Raw genomic sequence first — 22,262 nt, forward strand, 5'->3', positions numbered from 1 at the left:
TATTATTATTAACGAAGTGTGAATCTATTTATTTATATATATTTAAATATATATATCATAAATATTTTTTGGCTCAAGCTTCTTAAGATGAAATTGCCTTTGGCAATTCGGCTCTCCAAATTGCTATACAATTTAAGTACTCAACTTTTATTATCTGTTTAAGTATTTTATGGCCAGAAAATCAGCTTCGCATTAAAGGGGCCAAATAAAATGCTATAAATTAGGCAATGTTTACCAAAGTCTTTGAGCTTAAGTACTTACGATTAAAAATGTTTACCATAAAGATTAAGGTAGGCCAACTTTTTCAAAGAATATGTTTGTTTTACGGTTTTGATTAGCAATCGGGTAAAAATAAACCAAACGATTCATGGCTAAAACCAATTCATTTTAAGTTTAAATCTATGTTTTTTTTCACACATTTTAAATTGTCACATTCAATATGTGCTCTCTAGTTGGGAGTGCCCGATCAGATTTCCTGAACCCTGCTAAGAGTTGCTAATCCAATCATTCTACATTTATTTTATTAAGCTGCAGTAGGGGCAAAGCCCTTGAGAACTAAATTGCTGAACAACTTTTGTGCCAGATGAAATTGTTTACCGAAATTTTAATGCCCGAGCAAGCAAGCCTTTTGGAATTTACATATAAAACATAGTACAGACAAACTGATATGACTATATCATCTCATCTAATCGTTCTTACACAGAATATACATATATATAGTTTTTGAGCTCTGCCACAGCTTCACCTGCCTGTTCCATATATCTTCACAAAACTATTGTACAATAAATTTCCATTATCATTGTGTTCAGGGTATAAGCTTAACTGATAATATTAATATATAAATCAAATATATAATAAGTTAAGATGTTTTCTATTTTCGCTCCAAACACAATTCATTTTCAGCAAGATTTCTGAAAGCCTAAATTATAAGGATTCCATTAACAGATGTTTAGGAAAGTACACAGATAACAGTTTATTATATAGCACATTTATAACAATAGTATATATAAAATATTTTTATAATCCATCAAAATCAGTTACATTTCAATAGACAAATTTGCTTATCATTTTGTATAATATATTTCTGCGTTTACTTTTATCTAATATGTAGAAATATTTAGTGCCCAGTTAATATAAATATCCTTTCTATATATGTATATATATATTTATATATATATAATTAATTTATCTAAAATCATGAATTGTAAAAGTTGCATGTTTAATGAGAATTCAATGTGTTTTCGAATTGGCCTGAATTTTCTTTATGTGGATGTAATAATAAATAATAAGAAAACATAATTTAATTTTTAAGATGTGATTTTATAAAAATTTAAATTAAATTATGTTTTCTTATTATTTGTTATTTTATAAAAATCAGTTACATTTCAATAGACAGATTTCATTTGCAATTTGTACAATATATTTCTGCGTTTACCTTTATCTAATATGTGGAAACATACAGTGCCCACTTAATATAAATATCCTTTCTATATATATATAAATTAATTATATATATATAATTAATTTATCTAAAATAGTTTCATGAATTGTAAAAGTTTTGTATGTTTAATGAGAATTCAATGGGTTTTCGAATTGTCCTGAAATTTCTTTATCTAGATGTAATAATAAATAATAGGAAAATAAAATTTAATTCTTAAAATGTGATTTTATATATATTATATATAACATATATAATTAACTATATATATATTTTTTAAGGAAAATTATGCAACAATTTCTTTTGTTTTGTGCTCGCTTCTAGTTTGGCACTCGCTGAGCTAAAACAATATCGATTCAACGAGATTCGTGCTCAGTCTTTTCAGTTGTGCCCAAAAATTGCATCTACAATATTCACGATTGTTTTAGAAATAACTGAGATAGTGTTTGTGTGATTAAAGCTTTAAACCATATTGTTTAAAAAAATCTAAATCATTTCATATAACTAATTAAGTTTTTGCAAGGAACTGGCGTAACACAATGAAGCACTTTCAAGCCTAAGCTAAATAAGTTGAACTAGCAATTAAAATTAAATATCATTATATGTGGCCGCATCACTAAGCGTTGTGAGAAGAGAGCATTGAAGCTAGCAGTCAGCACCAGAGATGCCTGTGGTCGTGTTATCGCCATGTATAATTGAGTCCATTTCAATTTGAGAGAGGTTCGCGGTGAGTAGTTTTTCTATTTTTATGAACTTCGAATTGGGTTCATCTACAGAGGCAGCATCCACGTCTTGCACGCTTGTCGTTCTTGCTAATGAATAGTTGCGTTTCGCTCGTTCTAAACAGAAATTCAGAAATATTAAATCATTTTTATGAGAACTATGTTTTTATATCATTTACCAAAGCGCGCGCGTTGTGCTTCCTGATCTATGATTATCTCATTGGTTATGTAAACCTCGCGTCTGATTTGATCCCGCAGCTCCACGCTCATGTCCGGTATGCACCAGCGCACCAATATCATCACCAGAGCTACAAAGTTCTGTGAGGAATAAGCGAAATGTGAGAATTTCATTTGACTAACTTATTTAATACTATGCTGTATGGACAACCTTCAAAGCGCTTTCCAATTCAACTAATTGCTAAACAACTTTTTACCTTTAGTTTTCTAACTGGTGCAGGTGCAATATTTCATCACGCCAGCACTTGATTGGGGTCATTAGCACAGAGTAAAACCTTAGAAGTGCGTCTGCTGTCATCTAAAACTGCTCTCTTTTTAGTTAATTAAATTCTTTTAGCTAATCAGTTAGCGCACATCCTCTGCTTTGCTGTACCTACGAGAGACAACACTTTGGATAGCTAGCTTAAGCAGGTGTAAAAAAAACGAGACCAGAAATTAAGACTAATATGAGTAGAGGCATAGAAGAAGCCCACACACAGATCTAGTTCATGTGCCACAAGCGCATCAGAATTTTGTTCAAATGCAGTGAAAATGAAGAGTGAACAGCGAAAATGCCAGCTCAATGGAAATTGGACCTCATTTTGTCAGACACGGCAGAATTTTCTGATTTAGTAGCGACAAATAGTTCGAAGCGAATGCACGCGTTCGTTAATAGAGTAAAGGATAACATAAGAACATAATTTACTAGTACTCTATATAATATATAAACAATTAAAAAAGTTGCAAATAACTTTTTTTGTAAAATTTAAACAATGAAACGCTTCGCCTGTTTGAATCTGCGCACTTTCGGCCTGAGCATAGCCTGCTTGGACTCATTAACTGCGCTGTTCATCCTCAGCCTAAGCAGCTTTTATCTCTATAATGACTTTATGGACTTGACGCAATGGCAGCAGAACGATGTCCAGATCCTGAGTCCATTCGGAGCCTTTGTAGCCACATTGGGTAAGCAGAGAAACAAAAGCAAAAGTGAACAGACTTAAACCATCTGCCTTCCAGTGGACTATGTGTTGGTGCATGAATTCTCACAAGCCTTCTACATGATACTCACTGTAACCGTTTGGGTAAAGGCATTGATAAATCTAGTGGTGGCTGGCATTCTAGTCGATGGCATCAAGCAGGTGAGACAATCTGATATCAGTCTTATGCTATTGCTCTACAAATATCTATTTAGCGACGACTCATTTGCATTGCCCCATGGCTGATCAACGCATACGTCTCGATGGTCATTGAGGTGGCCATCTTTGTGTGTTTGGAGCTGAAGATTGATGAAGTGGATGCCTCCATAGATCGACGCATAGCACGAAGTGTGCTCTTCGGTGTTTTCATAGGTAAGCTTGGCCTCAACTCTAACTACTTTATATTCATTGGTTTATATAACTTTTCTAGTGCTGAACGCGCTGTTTGCCTATGGCATCTATGCGCTCTATCGCATGCTGAAGACATCTACAAATGAGAATCGTGCGCTGCAGGAGAGCATTGTGGAAACGTCGGGTATGTTCCAGCATATCAAGGTTTGAAAGTTTGTTAAAGGTAATTAATTGAAATTCTCTATACACCTGAACGAACGAGCAGATGACAAACTTATTTAAGTGGGATGATTACATTAACTAAAGCTATTTTCTCCATTCATGTACAAGCATTTATGTATTGAAGCAAATAAAACGAATAACTTGAAACTTACTTCGAACAACACAACAAAGCCTAAGCGACAAGCTAAAATTATGTAAAAGGTGCTCGTCAGCTGATATTTGTTCGGCGATGTGGGCGGCTCTCGATAGTCCGTGTATCTGAGGGAGAAGAATTGCAAGTTTGAGTCAATCTTTTGAAACATACTTTAGGTACACTTACTTGCACGTGGTTATGTTAGAAAAGTCTCCAGCTAAGCTGTGTAGCTTGGACGAGTCTGATATTTTAAACTCGGACAAGGTGAAGTCCAGGTATCCATTTAGGGTGCCATCTTTTGACTTTAAGCTGCGATACACCAAGCGTGGTATCATATCCGAAGTGAAGGCAATAATGAAGCCCTAAAAGAGCATGATTATTGCATGTCAAACTTAAATCAAATCAAATTTCAATCCACTCACGTTCGTGATGACACTCAGCTTGCCAATGCAGTCCAAAATGCGATACCAAACACCAATATCTCGGACACGTTGGGAAACGGGCCGTTTGTGATGGGTCAGCAGCTTCTTGGCGTCCAGGCGCATTTCGAGTATGTTATTGAGGAGCGCAAAGAACGGCGCCAGCGGAAAGGCGGCCACAAATATGGTGACAAAACCATATTGCAAAACCATTTCCAGATACTCGGGGAACAAGCTGCGTGCGCCCCAGTCCAGTAGCTTGAAATCGCGCATCCAACGCTCATCTTTGGCCTTGTCAGGCTTAACCGAATTGCCAAATAGACGGGAAAGGCCAACCTGAATAGCTTGAACCTTGCGCCAAAACATCGGCAGGTAAACCTCTAAAATGGTATTAAATGCCTGCTTGCCAATCATTATAATGGCCAGCTGTATGCAAAGCTCTGTCAGACAGCCGCCCGAGGAGCACTGCAAATAGGAAAACAATTAGATTTAGTTGCATCAGAAGCGACATGCTAGCCCACCTCCTCTTGACGGTATTTAAAGACGGTAATATATTCTCCCGGATGCCCCACGAATTTGCCCTTAAAGAACGCTATATAAAATATCGAAGCGTAGTAGTTCACAAACTGCAATAGGTAAATCTTGAGCGTCAGCGAATCATCGAATTGCGTTTGAGTGCGCCACATTTCCAGTTCAGTCAGGTATTCAGCCAAGTGATTGTATAACTAGGTAAGGGAAAGTTCTGTAATTTAATAAATATGGGCTGGCCAAGTTACTTACATAATTCAGTATGTAAAGCAAACAGAGATTCACGAATGCCGCCGATGCAGCGGCCAGAACAATTGCTTTTGATGTGGTCATGCCACTGCCATCCACCTTTAAGGCGGCCAGCATGGACATGCGATGAACAACGACAGCGACGAGGGCCACAAAAGCCAAGGCAATGAGCAGCACCACAACGGAAAAGCTGAAGACTGTCGCTGGCAGCTTCATGCGCCAAAATGGCACCGTTGGCTCCTTCATATTGGTCACGTAGTCCGTGCGTGTGGGTTCAATGTGCTCCAGACGGGCCAGATACTGCGGCCGGGGATGCTCCTCGTGCACATCGAAGCCTGTTAAATCCCAGCGATGCGTTATCTCAGCCGAATAGCGTTTCCAAAGCTCCAAGAATAACGTCGCCCAAAACGACATAAAGACGGCAAAGAATATTGTGCTTGGATTGTCTATGAGGTATGTAATTTTGGCATAGTTGCAGGTCTCGCTCAGATTCCAGAATTCACACCAATCGCACAGCGGACACATTATTATATTCGAGTTTGAGCGCAGGCAGATGTCCTTGCTGCAATGAGAGCTGTTGTTTAGCTTGTATATCTTAGCCTGCCAGCACGTTGCTAACTTACACGGGCACGTAGTTTTTAAGTGAAAGCCAGGAGTAGAGAAAGCAAACAACGCCCACAATGGAAGCCAACAGCAGCATGTACGTATAGAAGCCCAGCCAGGCAAAGTAGAGACCTAGACAATGAGAAAGCTGGGAGTGAAGGAATCTGTCTGATTAAAGGAATGTCAGCACTTACCAATTTTGACGCCAAAGTACTCCTTAATATCGTCCAGTGGCTGATAGCGATACCATTTCTTCACCGAAGCCCAGTTTTTATAGAGCAGCTCCCGCATGGTGCCTTCCTCTGTAATTTCACCCTGTAAAGTATTTATTAAAATACGTAAGTTGCGCTTATTTGATCAATATTAGCTACTTACATCATGCAGTGGATACGCAGCACAGTAAACACCCTCAGCAACCAGGCGCTCAATGCCAAAGGCCATGTCATTCTGACGCTTGGCGGGAAAGCGCTGTCGATCCAAAATGAATTCCACAATCCGCGAACGCACTGCGGTTGTGAAGAAGCAATCCTGACGTATATCGAAGCTAGAAGCAAATGTAAAGCAATTAATAGATGGATGATTTATGTGATATGTAGTCAATCTCACAGATATTCCTTATCACGACTGTAGATGGCTGTGAAGCGGTGCGCTCGCTTCGGAAAGTAACGCTCGTCGACATAGATATTACGCAAGAAGAATTGGCAGACTGTTTTGAGACTAGAATAAACACTTTTTGTGGAACGATTGACCACGGACAGACCAGGTATCTGAAATGAGGCAAATATATGGATTATTTACTCAAGCTTTAGGACACATAATAAACGAAGAAAGTGCTGGATAACAGAACACAAAAGGAAAAGAAATATTTATATATATATACAGCTCTTTTGAAAATAATAATTAATAAGAATTAAACTACAACAAAAAGATCGAAAAGTTTTTTGAAAAAGATTCAAACTAAAAGAAATTCTATAACAAGCATAAGTTTAGACTAGACAATCTTGAAAGGTTTAGATTCAGATTGAGATTGAGATTGGCAATTGGATATCAAGTAGGGCTTATATGGCTCAAGCAAAATTAAGGCAAATACTCAGAGATCGAGGCTCATTTTGTTTAGCAGCATGGCAAGGCGTAACATCTGCAAAAATTGTTAATTGCATTTAATTGAGACCTGAACTTTTTTGCAGACCTTCTTCGACAAATAATGCGCCGCATTGTGTAGACGATTTGATCTTTCATATACGCGCAAATTACATAATGACTAAAATAATATAAAACGTTTTGTGTATCATTCGAGTGCATTGAAAAGTTGAATTAATGGCAAATGCATACACACCTCCTTCATGGGCATGCGCAGCTTAAGTATCTCCGCATAACGACGCAGCACCTCCAGCGGTGCATGTATCTGAAATATTTAGATACATATTAGATATATATAGATATGTAGTTTCTAGTTTATAGACTTCCACCTTGACAAAGTAAATTTGTTCTTTTTGACTGAGCTCCACCTCGAGGCCTTGATGTATCAGATTCTCCTGGAAGATGCGCCGCTTTTCCACATATTCCTCCTCCGTGGCCTCGTTGGCATTGGTCTTGTAGGCCAGCACAAAATCTATGGAGCGTGTGCAGTCCGCAAAGAAAAGCGAGGTGTTTAGCTCGGCTCTCTGATAAAATTCGCGCGGGCAGCTACACTCGCGCTCATCGTAGCTCTCCGTGGGTTCAGACATTCGCAGTAGAGGACTCGTCGGATTTAAGGTGGAGTTTTTGCCGTTGGGCAGTGATCCCACAGTATCTGACAGTTGATGTGTAGATAAGCCGCTGTCAAATGATAATTATAATACATTTCATTAGATTTGTGGAAGCCAAAATTTGAAAATTTCATTTCGAAATGGCAACAACAATGTTTCCCCATAGGCCGAACCTCTTAAGGCCACGCAACAGGGACTTTTAGCGCCCTGCCGTGCGCAGTGCTCGTAACAGAGTCACACCACTCCCGCAAATAATATAGGTCAATATGAATAAGAGTCGTTAATGTTAAATGGGTCGTATACTTAATAATCGGCAGAGCAAGTATATTAAAATGTTTGAGCAGCCAGGCGCCTTGTTATATATACATATATATGTTTTCACGTCGGGGAATTTAGTTGTTTATGCAGCAGCTCTATAGCTCAGACAGAGAACTAAGAAAATGCAACTTAAAATAAACAAGAGCACACTTATGTGAGAAGCTCGCTCGAAAGCTCTTACCGCATCATATTTTTGCTTCAACTGAGTGCAAATAACGATTTGCTAATGAGAAAAAACGGCTGCACATTTAAAATATTATCAAGTGTAACATATATATATATAAATAAATACAATTTAATATTTGCCTGTGAAACACAGTGGTTTGCTTGTCACCTATGATTCAGCTACAGTGGGATATTTTCTTCTCCACCTTGATCATGGAGCAACACTTGTCGCTGATGAATCATTCACAATAATGTGATGGAAGTACTCATTTGTTGGCTTCTAGTAAAAGCTAAGCATATATTATTAATTTATATATATACATATATAGGAAACAGCGTCGAGTCTTATCGCAATTGTTTCCATAAAATTATATAAATATTTGTTTTACTTTAGAATGGTGATCAAATTAGTCAGGTCAAATCTAGTAACATTATTTTGTTAAGGTCAATAAAAACTTATAGATTTAAAAAAAGTCTTATTCGAAGTGCAATATTTCATTAAAATCATTATCATATTATTGCAATTTCATTTTCTAGGCAATTTACGACTTAGAATACAAATTAAATTGCGGGGATTACTGATAAGAACTCAATTTTCAATATGTAGAACTAGATTAGAAACATGAAAATTAATGTCTGAAATATATGAATTATAATTAAAATATGAAAAAATAAATAAAATATTAAGTATTATTAAACTAATAAGTATTAGACCAAAACATATATTTAATATATGAGGTTAGATTAGGCTTAAATAATTTGTATTCTTTTTGTCAGTCACTATTATTATTATGAACAACTAACTTTTGTAATTTTTCTTTCTCAAGCTCTGAACTGTGAATGTTTCTAACAAAGATAAACAAATAAATAAACAAAATTTTAATCCAAATAGTCATTTCAACTTGTTATCAATTGAATTCCAAATTTAAGTGCATAGTCACACTACTATTTTCATGAACACAGCTGCATATTAACAATTTATAATAAATTATTATATATTATAAAAATATAATTTTAGAATCACACATCTACAAATTTTTATATTTAAAATTTATTTAAAGCTCTTTCCGTATTTTCAATACAACAACAACATATAAATGGCTTTTAATAATTTATTATTAGCTGTTCTTTTTGAGCCTCAAATTCGTGCAGCTTTTCTTATAGCCAAAAGCTAACTTTTGTTGTTTATATTTTTGTAAGTTTTAGGGCTCTACACAGTATAATGACCTTCTACCAAAAAAAAGTAATTAACTTGAAGCTTGCCCATAATACATTTACACACAATACAGCCAGTTTGACTCTATGAAACCCACTGTTTTGATATTTTTTAATCAAGGCCAACTGAATTGAATTATGATTTTTTTCAATGTACTCAAAATTCGCCAAAGCAAGGCAAGATGTGAAATTATTTAAAACATATAAATGTACATTATATAAATCATTGTTTATATAGTTTAGCTGTTAAAAATACGCGGAATTTCGATATGACAAATAACTGCAAAATAATGTGACAACAAAAATACAAGCGCCCACACGAGTCTCCAAAGAAAACAACAACAAAAGACAGAGATGCCAACGATACAAAGACAGAGAGATCTTTGTATTATGTCCCAGTGGTGATGAGTAATACATTGGAGAAACAAGCTGGTAAGCAGCAAAGCAAAAGGAATTAAGCCCGTCTCTTATTACCGTTTCCGTTTCCGTTTCCTAAGCCATAACTATTAACAATTATAATGTGCAGAATAGGAATCAAACAAGTAATATTTTATGCTATTTGCCCGCTGTCCACGCAAATTTTTAATCAAATTAACATTTGTCAGCTGCTGCGCGTACACAGCGAATAAATTAAGAAAACGGACTGAGGTGACAACGGCGACGACGACGACGACGAAGACAACGACCAACGCGCAGCAGCAACGATAACAAACTGAACAAGCGCTAACAGCTGAGCGTAGAGCAGTTGAGCAGCTGAATACGTTTGCCGGGTTGTCTTGTCGTGTTCACTCTCCACCCTGCACTCTCTTTCTTCACATTTCTTCACCTTGCTGAAACACACAGAGAGCACGGCACAGCAGAAAAACAGCTGTTATTGGCCAATGCGCCGCGTCGCACGAGACAATGAGAGCAGCAATTACGAGAGAGCACTTGTTGAGTAATGCACAGACACTAGCGTCTGGTGTAGTCATATGCAAGCAAATCTCAAGCTATGTGTGTCTGTGTGTGTGTGCATTGGTGAGGTGTAATATTTTTCCCATTGCAGTAGGAAAATATATTCAGGCCAGCTGATCGCACTTCCCGATTTCTGTGCACTTTGATAAAATATATTATAAATCAAGCTCAAAAGTTCAAAGAGTCGACAATCATTTTGTGGTTAATTACAAATACATATTAATAAGTTATTTTATACAATCGCGATCAGTCGTTCGACCTGTAAAGACGTGAATTCGAACAGCCTTCGCTTAAGCTCTACTGCTGCAGAGTTCTAAAAAATAGAACTTTGCGGTGCATTCTTCAACGCAACAGCAACAAAAACCGCACACGCAGCGTTTTCTTATCGCTTGCTTCCGCGTAACTCAATTGCTTTAATTGCAATTTACGAAATTTCGTCGCTTGGCGCGAGTGCGCCTGCACTCAAAAGCACAATCCGCGATGACATCTAATGTCAATGACCCCGCTACAGCTGTAAAGGTAAATGCAGAAATGCAAGCCCAGCTTAACGTTGTGATGGCAAATAGGCAAGCCTCCATCATGCCAATAAACTCAAAAATAGATATCGCCTCCGTGCAAGGCATCACTAACAACAAAAACACGAAACGTAAACAGCCAAATTCACCAAAAACCATCAAGAAAAGGCTCATCTTCGACGAACCAAGCACCAGCAATGCAGCATTAATATCAGAAAATCGATTTTCACTGCTCGTAGAAGAAGATGAAGACTACAGCGAATCACCTGTAGCTCCAGAAGCCCCAGTATTGACCGACCAGCAAACTACACCGAAACCTCGTCCGCCCCCCATATGGTGTCCAAACATCAAGTCTGTGGCCCTACTTCAACAGATAATAGATAAAGTAATTGATGCTAAATCATACGTAATTAAGCCAAAGAAGAATAACATAGGTGTATTAACCCAATGCAGTGAGGACTATCGCAGAGTTATAGACCACTTTACTAAGCTGGAATTGGAGTTCCACTGCTACCAGCTTAAGGAGGACAAACCATATAGAGTCGTGTTCAAAGGGCTTCACTCCAGCACTGATACAACACTAATTAAAAAGGAATTGGAAACCAAAGGCCACACAATTACAAATGTGCACAACCCACTGAGCCGTATGGACAAAACACCGCTAAATATATTTTTTGTTGACGTGGCTCAGGCCCCCAACAACAAAGAAATTTTGGACATTCGAGTTGTCTGCAGGCAACGCTGCACAGTGGAACTGCCAAGAAGATACAACGACCTGACACAATGCCATCGCTGTCAAGAATTTGGACACACACAACGCTACTGCCACAAAGCTCCCAGGTGTGTGCGTTGCGCCGGGAAACACGCATCCAAAGACTGCACCCGCGAAAAGGACCAGGCACCAACTTGTGTGCACTGTGAGTTACAGCACCCAGCCAACTATAAGGGCTGCCAAGTATACAAGCGGTTGCGCAAATTGCAATCCCCAGCACAAAAAAGGAGTCCCACACAAACACCGTCTACGGGTCCGAGTACTGCTTCCGAAATTACAAGGCCCCGGAGCATTACCCAAGCCACGAGCTTTGCAACGCCTATTAGTGGTGTTTCTTACGCACAGGCCGCTAGAGGTGGACCGTCAAATAAGAATACCACAAGTGACACTTTGTTCACTGAAATGCTTCAGCAACAACAACGTCAGTTTGACGCAATTAATGCCGAGCTCAAAGCGATGCGAGAAGTACAATCCCAACAAGCAACCATGCTAAACAGTTTAATGGCCATCATAACCAAGCTTGCCTACAAATAATGGCTTTACGTGTGGGTATCTGGAACGCCAATGGCCTGAGAAACAAGACTCAGGAACTGGCTGCGTTTCTCTCACAAGAAAACATAGATATAATGTTAATAACAGAAACTCATGAGTGCCCCACTACACAAATTTTCGGATACGAACACTATCAGGCTCATGGTGAAGGAGCAAACTGCTTTGGTGGATCCTCAATCCTCATACGAGCAACAATACCGCATACACCTTTACTGTCAATTTGCAACGCAACAATGCAGGTCTCAGCCATCACCCTGCCTACGTCTATTGGAGCGATCGAAGTTGCGTCAATTTATCTTCCGCCAAACACTGGTCTGTGTGATCATCACATGGAACAGGTTCTAGGCCAAAGGTTGAATAAGACCCTCATCGGCGGCGACTGGAATGGATGGCACCCATTTTGGGGAAGCAATAGTGCGAATCGTCGCGGAGAAGTCATATTTGAGGCGATTCAAAACTTACAATTCAGCATATTGGCGACTGGAGCCCCCACCCGTTACCCAATTAATGGACACAGGCCCTCGGCAATCGACTTCGCTGTCTACAAAGGCATCTGTGACCGGCAATTGACCATTGAAGAATCCTTGGACCTATCCTCTGACCACCTGCCACTAATAGTCACAATCCACGCGCAGCCACAGCCCTTGCCCATTAGGAAACAACTACTGCCAGCAGGATCAGATTTAGGAGTCTTTAGGCGCGAGCTCCATTACTCTTTGCACATAGAAATGGAACTTAACACTCCTGAAGACGTGGACTACGCAGCAAACAAACTGCAGGAAGAAATAGTCAAAGCTGCGCACCAAGCCGCCCCACCATCTTGCCAAACAAGACAACAGTCTCCGTACAACATCCCCCTCACCTTGGAGGCCCAACACCTACTAATACACAAAAGATGGGCCAGGAGACGCTGGTTAAGATTACGCACGCCTGATGCCAAATCCACGTACAACGAAGCCACGAGGCATCTTAAAGCTGCTCTCGCCCTGCTTCAAAAGAGGTGTATCAGCGATGCGCTGGTACGAGCTGAATCGCCCACTGACGCAGAGTTTCAATTATGGAAATTTACAAGAAAGCTCAAACGGCAGCCAATACGTCGACATCCCATTCGGAGCATTTCTGGTTCCTGGCACATTGGTGACGAAGCTCAAGCTGAGGCTTTTGCAAACCACCTTCAAGACCAATTCACGCCGTTGATTACCGCAGAGGCCTCAGAAATCGAAGCAACAGAAGACATCGTTCTCTCGCCCCTCCCAGCTGAAGACCAGATAACTGGATGTACAAAAGAAGAGGTTCTTGAACACATCAGAAGAGTGAAGGCAAAAAAATCCCCTGGATATGATCTAATAAACGGCAGAGTCCTTAGAGCACTGCCTGACTCCACCATAGACTACATAACTATGGTGTACAACGCCATGCTCCGCATCCGGCACTTTCCAGCCTGCTGGAAGCGCGCCGCGATTGTGATGATTCCTAAGCCTGGCAAACCCGTGGGAGAAATTGAGTCGTACAGACCAATTAGCCTGTTGCCAGTACTCTCCAAAATATTCGAAAGAATATTTCTGGAACGAGTACTGACACATCTGGGACGCCAGGAGGCCATTCCAAACCATCAGTTTGGCTTCAGGAGACAGCATGGAACACCGGAACAGGTTCACAGAGTTGTGCACCATATCCTTGGAGCCTTTGAAGAAAAGATGTACTGCTCTGCCGTCTTTTTAGACATCAAACAGGCGTTTGATCGAGTTTGGCACCTGGGACTGCTGCAGAAAGTGAGGACCACCCTTCCAGCCCCATTTTTCGCGTTGCTATCCTCATACCTTATTGGAAGAACCTTCCAAGTGTCAAGGGGACAAGCAGTATCCTTGACTAGACCAATTATGGCTGGAGTACCACAGGGTAGTGTTCTAGGCCCAACACTTTATACTTTATTCACAGGAGATATGCCAACTCCCGAGCCAAATATAGGAAGTACAGATGCAGTACTCATAGCGACCTATGCAGATGACACCGCCATCTTATCACGTCACGTATCTGCGCAAGAAGCTTCAGACTCACTACAAAAATATCTGGACTCTTTCGGACGCTGGGCAAAACGGTGGTGTATCACCATTAATGCACAAAAGTCTGTACATACTACCTTCGCCACTAGAAGAGGAGATTGCCCAAGCGTTGCATTGGGGCCCACTATTCCCAAAGCCTCAAAAGTAAAGTACCTTGGTATCACTCTTGACAGAAGGCTGACTTTTAAAGCGCACATAAGTCAAGTAACCTCAAAATGCAAAAGCAAGCTAAAAACCCTCGACTGGATGCTGAGAGCTTCAAGCAAGTTGTCTTACAGCAGCAAGGCCGCCATCTACAAGGCAATAGTTGTCCCAACCTTCGTATATGGTATCTCTCTATGGGGCTCCTCGGCGAAGACTACAAGGAACAAAATTCAGACCCTGCAGAATAAAGCACTACGCAGATGGACTGGAGCCAGCTGGTTTGTAAGAAACTCAGTCTTACATAGGGATTTAGCAATTCCCACAGTTGCTGAACTCATTGGGCGACACAGTTCAAGATACGCGGACAGACTTGCAGCGCATCCTAACCATCTCGCAAGCAACCTGGCTATAAACAACAATAGGCGAAGACTGAAGAGATTGCATCCTCTAGACAATATTAGAACTAATTAAGATAGTAGCTACAAGTGCAGAATAATTGGCATATCTGCCCTCCCATTAGTTAAGGTTTAGAGCTAAATGCGCTATAGAGTCTAAGACAATAAGCTGCAACAAAATAAAGAAAAAAAAAAAAAAAAAAAAAAAAAAAAAAAAAAAAAAAAAAAAGTTATTTTATACAGACTGTTTTTGTTGGGGTTTAAATACCGCTCTGAATATTGATGATAAAGATTGTTTTTATTTATTGTTATATGGAATAAAAACCACAGTACAAAATAGCAACAAATATAGATGGATTTAATATGATTTTTCAACTATTCATAATATATTAAATCGTACATATAATAGCTGCATAAATTATGCATTTACTTTTTCAAAATGAACTGAAATAAAAACTAAAATATCACGATTTTAAATCGAAAATTCTTAGAAAATTAAATTTCAAAATGCACTTGGGTGGAAATTGAGACTTAGTTTCATATGAACGGTACATTAATCTTAAAATAGAAATATATTTTTGAAAACTTTTAAGAAAACCCTTTTTGTAAATGAAACCAAATGAATGTAGCACATTCTACTACAAAGTATTCACTATAATTACTGAAATTGTAATAAATAATAAACACTTTCAGAATCTAAGAAGCTTCTACAACTTGCCTTTCTACTCTTATCAGTATAAATTTATCTCTTTAAACATTATATAACACTTAAAACTGATGAATAATTTTTTATCTTTTGGAAACTATAATGACAAAGAGATGACAAGCTCTAGATATATAATATAGAGCCAAAATTTATTCGGAGATATAGAGGGTTTTTTATTTATATATTACTATATTATGAGTACGGTCTTCATGTATAGGCATCATGGAATCAAATCTTATAAGAACAAAGCTTTATCAACTTCCATTATGGTTACTGGAATATATGAAATCGAAAACGTAAACTATAAGGCACAATATATATTTTTTTATTGTTTTATTGAATATTATATTATCTAGAAAAACATACAATGTCTGCTCAAAAACTATCGCAAATTTTACGATTCTATCAAACATTTCTTATTTTTTCATAAATATCTATTTAAAAGTTCTAAGACTTCTGCCAAGGTTTTTTCCAAGCCTTGTTCAGTACCTCACTCGTAGCATTAATGAGAATCTTCAGTTTTGGCAACAAGCATACGATGGCTGTGCTACTTGGCCAACAATTTGATATAGATTCTTTGTTCAAAGACGAACCATACCACATCCAAGCAGAACACAATTGTAAATCGAATATGCGTAACTTGGGGAAATTTAATGATCGCGATATTTAAATAGACCTCGTATACAGTTTAGCCTACCTAATCCTTGCACTTGCTGATTCTAGGCAAGACCACATTTTCGTACAGCTGACAAAGACTCGATAACCGACTTAGTATATTTCGTATTTCAATTGTGCTTTCTATGAATCATAGTATATCGAAGTCCATATAGAACTAAGCGTACTCTGATTATTTAATACATACTTAATTATTAACGAATCACCCTGTATAAGTTGGCAAACAAACTACAACAATAGATAAACGAACAACAACGAGAATGGAATAGTAAATGGAATGTAATTAAGCTAATGACCGCTTCCTCTATGCCAGAGTCGAAATGCAGGGGGATTTACCTCTCAGCGAATCGAGCGCGTTTCTCGTGCAAGCTCAGTGATTCAGTCGATGATTTTCTGGCCTTTCCGACATTGCCGCTTCGCTCAAGATCCACAAAACGTGCCGTGGCCTCTGCATTGCTGTCGTGGTTTTGTTTTATCACGCCTCCCCAGATGCTCTGCTCAGGCAGCAGCTTACCCTCTAAGCCAGCTCGCTTTACCAGTTCCATATCGAAGGGCGCCAAGGGGGCCGTGTAAGGTGGCTTAATCGTAACATTTGGTCGTTCGCTCTGCTCGGCCAGCAGCTGCGTCGACTCCTCATCGGGCTGAGGTAGCGGCCGAGGTAACGTAGGTGGCGTTTCCAGCTCATCAGCATCGCGGACAGTATTGGCACTATCTAAATTTAGCATTTCGCTCTAAACATGTGTGACTCTCGCTTAACTATACCAAAAGCTCGCCGGACCTGTTTACTTTCATCTCATATTGCGTTAGTGTGCGTGATTTTCGAGTCGCGTTAGTCAATATTAATGAATGACAACCGTTATCATTGAGTATTGAATCTTGGACCTCTTGTTATACAATTGCATCTTCCGCGATTGAGCTGAAAATAGCGGCACCAGCTCCACACACCGAGCACTGCAGCACCAGGCTAAGCAGAACCAAAATTAACCTAACGACTACGATTGGTCAGTATTATTTAAATACCAGCCACAAAACGACCTAAAAAATACCTACAAAAAAGACCAGTTGGATACAGGCTGGGTGGACTATCATGCGTCACAAAACTGTCGAAGCGATTGACCAGGGAGTCTTTGGGCTGGGAATAAAATTTAGCAGAATAATTTACATGTTGACTTTATAAATCTAATTGGAAAATTACGTGAAATGAGACCAATTCAATTGTGTCTCTGCTGTCATGCATGTCTGAACGTGCCTGTTATCATTTCTGCTCATATCAAGGCAAAGAATTAAATTGAGTAAAGTTCGATTTCGAAATAAAATAACAAGTTGTTTTTATATGGAATGAAACATAAACAAAATAATAGTTTAATTAACAATTGCGAACGCCACAATTAACAGTAATTAACAAATTAGAGTTTAACTGCACCGAGGTTCTATCTTGGTGAAACAACAAATTTTTTAATATATGGAATAATAATACAGCAGTGTTTAGTATAGTATGCACTATTATTAAGGGGCTAAATTATGCATTAAAGAGTTGAACTTGGACATCGAATTTACAATAAAACGAGCAATATTTTGGATGTGGCACACACCGTCGCTAGTGCCCCCAAAAATTTACTTCCTGTTGTAGTTTTTGTGCACTTCGGGCGAGATATTGTAGACAAACTGCAAAACCTCCTGAATGACGGGTTCTTTGCGTGTCCTGATGGCGCCCTCCATATCGGATAGCTTAACACGAGTGTCTGCATCGATTTTCGCTGCAACTCCTTCGCGGCTGCCCATGTGCTGTATTGGTATATTGATATATATATATATATATATATTGAATGATGCTTTTGTCTCAGCCCCTATAACGAGCAACTAACCTTGGCCTCGAATTCTTTAAAGGAGCGTTCACGCTCCTGACGGAATTTCTCAATCTCCTCGGTGGCCTCATCCTTGGCTTGCTTCAATCTCCTTGCCTTGCCTGTAATTTTAGCAAAGATTTTTCCATTATATCAATATTTACTCGAGTGCAAACGAATCATGTGACTCGATGTTGCTTGACGCGCGTAACGTCGATAGCGAAAAGTCGTAAGCATTTTATGTCTATCCAATTGGACGATAAATTAGTTTGTTTTTGCTTACGTTTTCTGGCTTCGGCAACCTTCTCGGCTGCCTTCTTTTCGGCAGCAAGCAACTGCTGGATTCCCTGCGTTTGGCTGGCCATTTTAAGGTATTTTAACACTTAATGTTTTTCTATTCGCTCAGCCGTGGTATCAATGCAAGTTGAAAAAAGCAAGTGACGACGACGACGAACTTAATACAAACGACGTGAAAAATGTCATATGACGAAGTCACACACACGCATACACACTAAATAAGTCTAAAAATCGATTATATCGAATACAAAATTATGGCTGACAATTCCATTTGCAATCGTCTGAGCATAAAAATACTATCGATACATTTCTTCTAATCGACTCCACCATTTAACAGCAGGTGATGTCGCTGTAATTCCTTTTGTTATGTATGAAAACTTCAACTTTATTAAGTGGAGTAAATGTTTCATGATTGATATAAAAACTGTTTTTAAATATTAATAGATCGTTTTGTGTTTGATGTCATTTGAATTTATTTCACGTTGTTGTGTTAATTTTTATAATTTTTAGATAACGAACTCAAGTCGACGCAAGACTGCATTCACTGATTGCGATTCAAATTTGAGAGTAGCGCAAAGGATTTTTAAATATAAGAACCATCCAGCACTTACCAACAACTTATCAAGCAGCCGCCACATTTGATCAAATTTTGACAAAGCAAAAATACTTATTTTCAAAATTTTAAATTAAAAATATTTTTACGCTTTTGGCTTATTGTCATTAAATGCAACCTTCTTTTGAAAACGGTTTTAAATCAATTGTTAAAATTACATCCAAGAAGTACGTAATTTTCCCTTTTGCTTACTTAAAGTGAGGGTCAGTATTTCGATTATATTTTTTGGTATATTTCTTTGTTTAAAATAATGCGTTTTTTTGTATAAGAATTCGGTCACGCTGTTGGCAGTAATCTCAACAAATATAGTAAAAATTTGAACGACCTGTATATACGCATATATAGACGCGATTTACCATGGAAAAGGCGAACAAGAGCAAGCGCGTGGTGCGCGATGAGAAACAACGGGAATTAAAGCTGGAGGACGTAGTAAGTTTATGGAACATTGATGACACTTCAATGGAAATAATAACATAAATCCCGTAACCAGGTGCTAAAATCCTTGGACGAGTGCAACACGACAGAGGACAAATTAAAATTGCTATTGCAACGGCATGTCGAGAGCGAGAAATCAGTGACCCGCCTGAACTCCGAGATGCGTGCACTTCAGCGCCACATGGAGACACAGCAGCGGGAGAAGGAGCAGGTGCAACGGGAGCTGAATAAGAGCGTCCTTATGAGAGATAAGCTGCAGGAGGTGTGCCGTGAACAACAGCGTATACTGAAGTCTGTGAAAAACGAGAGCATGCTCCAAATCAAGGTGGAGGAGGAGCGGCGCAAAGAGAGTCAAACTAAATTTCAGAGTTCGCTAAACGAGGTGCAAAAGTCGCTGTCAAAAAACAACGAGGAGAACGTTAAATTACGTGATTACAACATCGAAATGACCAAAAAGTAAGAGGCGCTGCCAATCAACAGCAAAACACCGGCGTGCGCTGTCTATTTATAGGCAATACGCTGCATGCCGTGTGCTTGTGGATATATCTGGCTGCCACATACATACACGCACAGATACAGCCATCAATTGACCATATGTTCACTATATGTATGTTTGGTGTGTTTTTAGGTTAAAACTTCTGGCTGACCAATATCAGGCCCGTGAGAAGCACTTGGAAAAACTGAATGAGCAGGTCCAGCTCGAGTCTCAGCTGCATCAGGCAAAGCTCAGCAAGGCTCAGGTTGAAGCTGCTATGGAAAAAGAAATCCTGACCAAGTGAGTATAAATTTACTATTCGCTCTCTTCACTTTCATCATATGCGCTTAATTACTTGCAAAATCCAATAGGGAGAATCAGATTGGACTAGAGAAACTGCTGCAGGCACAACGCGCGATCAAGGATCTAACGGAGCGCGAGCAACAGCTCAAAGAGCAGCTTAACATCTATACAGCCAAATACGACGAGTTTCAGCAATCGCTTAAGAAATCCAATGAAGTCTTTGGAAGTTACAAAATCGAACTAGAGAAGATGTCTAAGCACACCAAGAAAATTGAGAAGGAAGCGCTGGGCTGGCGCCAAAAATATGAAAAAGCCAACGGCATGGTCATTGAATTGGCCACTGAAAAGCAATATCGGGACCAGCAGTCGGAACGCCTCCAAAAGCAGGTGGATCAGCTGCAGAAACTTCTGCGTGCATTGCAACAAGAGCGCACAACGCTTCATCAGACTCTTCGCGAGCATGAAATTGAAATTCCTGCCATGCCCCAGCTGCCGCCCGAGCCGGAGCCCATTAAAGTAGTTCCCGTCAACACGGACAATGCCAAAATGGAGTTGATGACGCGTAACTGCGCCGAACTTAAGCAGACGCTGGCCAACTTGCAGAACCAAATGAAGCTGCTCACCACAAATGATGCGAAAATAGCCGCTGCCGAAGCAGAGAAGAAACAAGCAGCTGAGGAGCAACAAAAAGCAAACAATATCAAGAAGAACAATAAGAAAAAGGCCAAGTCAAAGGCTAAAGCTGCAGCAGCGGCTGCTGCAGCGGCAGCTGCTACTGAAGCTGGAACTGATGCTACCAAGGCTGAACTGCCACCAACGGCAGATGCAGAGCAACAGTCACAAACTGGTCGTGATCCAGAGCCACAGCTAGGCGCCGTGGTGGAGATACAATCAGAGTGTGAAATCACAGAATCTGACAATATGGAACAATCCGAAGATATCTGTAATGGAAAAGATATTGATACTCAAACTCCGCTAGATTCTCAACAAGAGGTCCCAACGTCTTTTGACCAATCAGAGGTGCCTGCATTGATTGATTCCAAGTAGGATTAGAGGCCATGGACATTAATACGCTCCCTCGACTGTTATTGTATTTGTACTTGAACTTTTTGCCTCCTTCCTGTATTTGTGCATTTGCATGTATTCATTTTTTAAAAATATAACTGTAATTTAACCTAATATAAAACCAGCAGCGAAATAGCGAGAAAGAGAAAAGAAAACAATTCAAATCGAGAATTCATTATTGATACGAAATATTAATTTATTCTATTTTATACTTATTTATTAATGAGCCAACTATGAGCTACTGCAAACACACAATAAAATATAAAGTTTTCAATAAAAGAATTTATTAAAAACTATTCATGCAAACAATTTCCGATCTAAGTAAAAATTAATAAAACTAATTTTTTAAGTCGAATATTTCTGAATCTTATATCTAAAAACTGAATGACCGAATTTTTTAAAATATATTTTATTTTTTATTTGCATTTTCCTTTTTGGATCTAAATTATAGCTTACAGATTTCATCTGTAGCTTATAATATAAATATACAATTAATATATGAATATAAATTATATATTTAAGTATATATTTTTTAGAATTTTGCTCAATTTTTTATGGAAAAAATATATTATAAAAAAATCCTAAGATATATATAACAAGATGAGGAGATTTTATATGATACTTCCATAACAGCTAATAATAATAATAAAAAGTGGTAAAATATATATATATATATTAATACATATAATAATAATGTGGTAAAATTGCTAGTTACTTAATTTATTTAAATTTTCTTAGCTCTGCCTGAATTAGAATCTGAATAAGTTATAGAAATAGCTTAACATAACTTAAATTGGCCTTAAAATTGCGGGTATTTTGCTCGACTATGAAAATTATTAAGAGTGTTGGGCTGCAGTTTCGTGAGATGCCGTGTCGCCGTGCGTAATTGGGCCGCAAATTGGCAGTTGGTGCCACAGTGTCTGCCGTGGCATGCAACAAATTGCATTGACTTTGTCCAGTGTTTGCTATGCAAAGCTGTTTCACGGTCAATATAAGCACGCCGTAATTGCAGCACGCAGCTATCATTTTAGTACGGCATGCTACGCTTTGATATGAATACTTTAAGCAAGCGTGCCACGCGGCGTATGCGTAACATCAACATACTGCACCCGAGACGCAGTGCGGTTAACGCTAAGCTCACACATTTTAA

The 22,262-nt window shown here is 38.9% G+C and overlaps 4 protein-coding genes across 8 annotated transcripts; 2 read left to right on the forward strand and 2 right to left on the reverse strand.

The window, feature by feature from the left end:
* Positions 1 to 1,744: 1,744 nt before the first annotated feature.
* Positions 1,745 to 17,355, reverse strand: LOC111604216 (anoctamin-1). Of its 4 annotated transcripts, none has more exons than XM_023322184.2 (15): positions 16,417 to 17,355; positions 7,328 to 7,676; positions 7,195 to 7,263; positions 7,048 to 7,119; positions 6,465 to 6,625; positions 6,234 to 6,402; positions 6,053 to 6,173; positions 5,879 to 5,990; positions 5,259 to 5,817; positions 5,000 to 5,203; positions 4,482 to 4,943; positions 4,246 to 4,421; positions 4,079 to 4,184; positions 2,340 to 2,478; positions 1,745 to 2,277 (listed from the first exon to the last, which is right to left on the reverse strand). In XM_023322184.2, the coding sequence occupies exons 1-15, from the start codon at positions 16,803 to 16,805 to the stop codon at positions 2,084 to 2,086; spliced, it is 3,282 nt and encodes a 1,093-aa protein (XP_023177952.2). In that variant the 5' UTR covers positions 16,806 to 17,355; the 3' UTR covers positions 1,745 to 2,083. The 4 variants fall into 4 exon arrangements, with proteins under 4 accessions (XP_023177952.2, XP_023177954.2, XP_030080795.1 ...); XM_023322186.2 differs by lacking the exon at positions 16,417 to 17,355 and adding an exon at positions 9,779 to 10,003; XM_030224935.1 differs by lacking the exon at positions 16,417 to 17,355 and adding an exon at positions 7,780 to 7,797.
* Positions 3,150 to 4,072, forward strand: LOC111604219. The gene is made up of 4 exons (XM_023322188.2): positions 3,150 to 3,339; positions 3,394 to 3,515; positions 3,569 to 3,725; positions 3,784 to 4,072. Exons 1-4 carry the CDS (start codon positions 3,150 to 3,152, stop codon positions 3,912 to 3,914), a joined length of 600 nt encoding a protein of 199 aa, XP_023177956.1. The 3' UTR covers positions 3,915 to 4,072.
* Positions 17,356 to 17,500: 145 nt separating the features above from the next.
* LOC111604218 (V-type proton ATPase subunit G) lies at positions 17,501 to 18,397 on the reverse strand. Its single transcript, XM_023322187.2, has 3 exons — positions 18,208 to 18,397; positions 17,946 to 18,046; positions 17,501 to 17,865 (listed from the first exon to the last, which is right to left on the reverse strand). The coding sequence occupies exons 1-3, from the start codon at positions 18,287 to 18,289 to the stop codon at positions 17,695 to 17,697; spliced, it is 354 nt and encodes a 117-aa protein (XP_023177955.1). The 5' UTR covers positions 18,290 to 18,397; the 3' UTR covers positions 17,501 to 17,694.
* Positions 18,398 to 18,642: 245 nt separating this feature from the next.
* On the forward strand, positions 18,643 to 21,359 carry LOC111604214 (alpha-taxilin). Of its 2 annotated transcripts, none has more exons than XM_023322179.2 (5): positions 18,643 to 19,037; positions 19,104 to 19,263; positions 19,325 to 19,725; positions 19,898 to 20,044; positions 20,116 to 21,359. In XM_023322179.2, the coding sequence occupies exons 2-5, from the start codon at positions 19,192 to 19,194 to the stop codon at positions 21,092 to 21,094; spliced, it is 1,599 nt and encodes a 532-aa protein (XP_023177947.2). In that variant the 5' UTR covers positions 18,643 to 19,037; positions 19,104 to 19,191; the 3' UTR covers positions 21,095 to 21,359. The 2 variants fall into 2 exon arrangements, with proteins under 2 accessions (XP_023177947.2, XP_023177948.2); XM_023322180.2 differs by having other exon boundaries at positions 18,643 to 19,001.
* The last annotated feature ends 903 nt before the right edge of the window (positions 21,360 to 22,262 follow it).

This window comes from Drosophila hydei, unplaced genomic scaffold (genome assembly GCF_003285905.1).
Source record: "Drosophila hydei strain 15085-1641.00,03,60 unplaced genomic scaffold, DhydRS2 tig00008121-arrow-pilon, whole genome shotgun sequence".
Lineage (NCBI taxonomy): Eukaryota > Metazoa > Arthropoda > Insecta > Diptera > Drosophilidae > Drosophila > Drosophila hydei.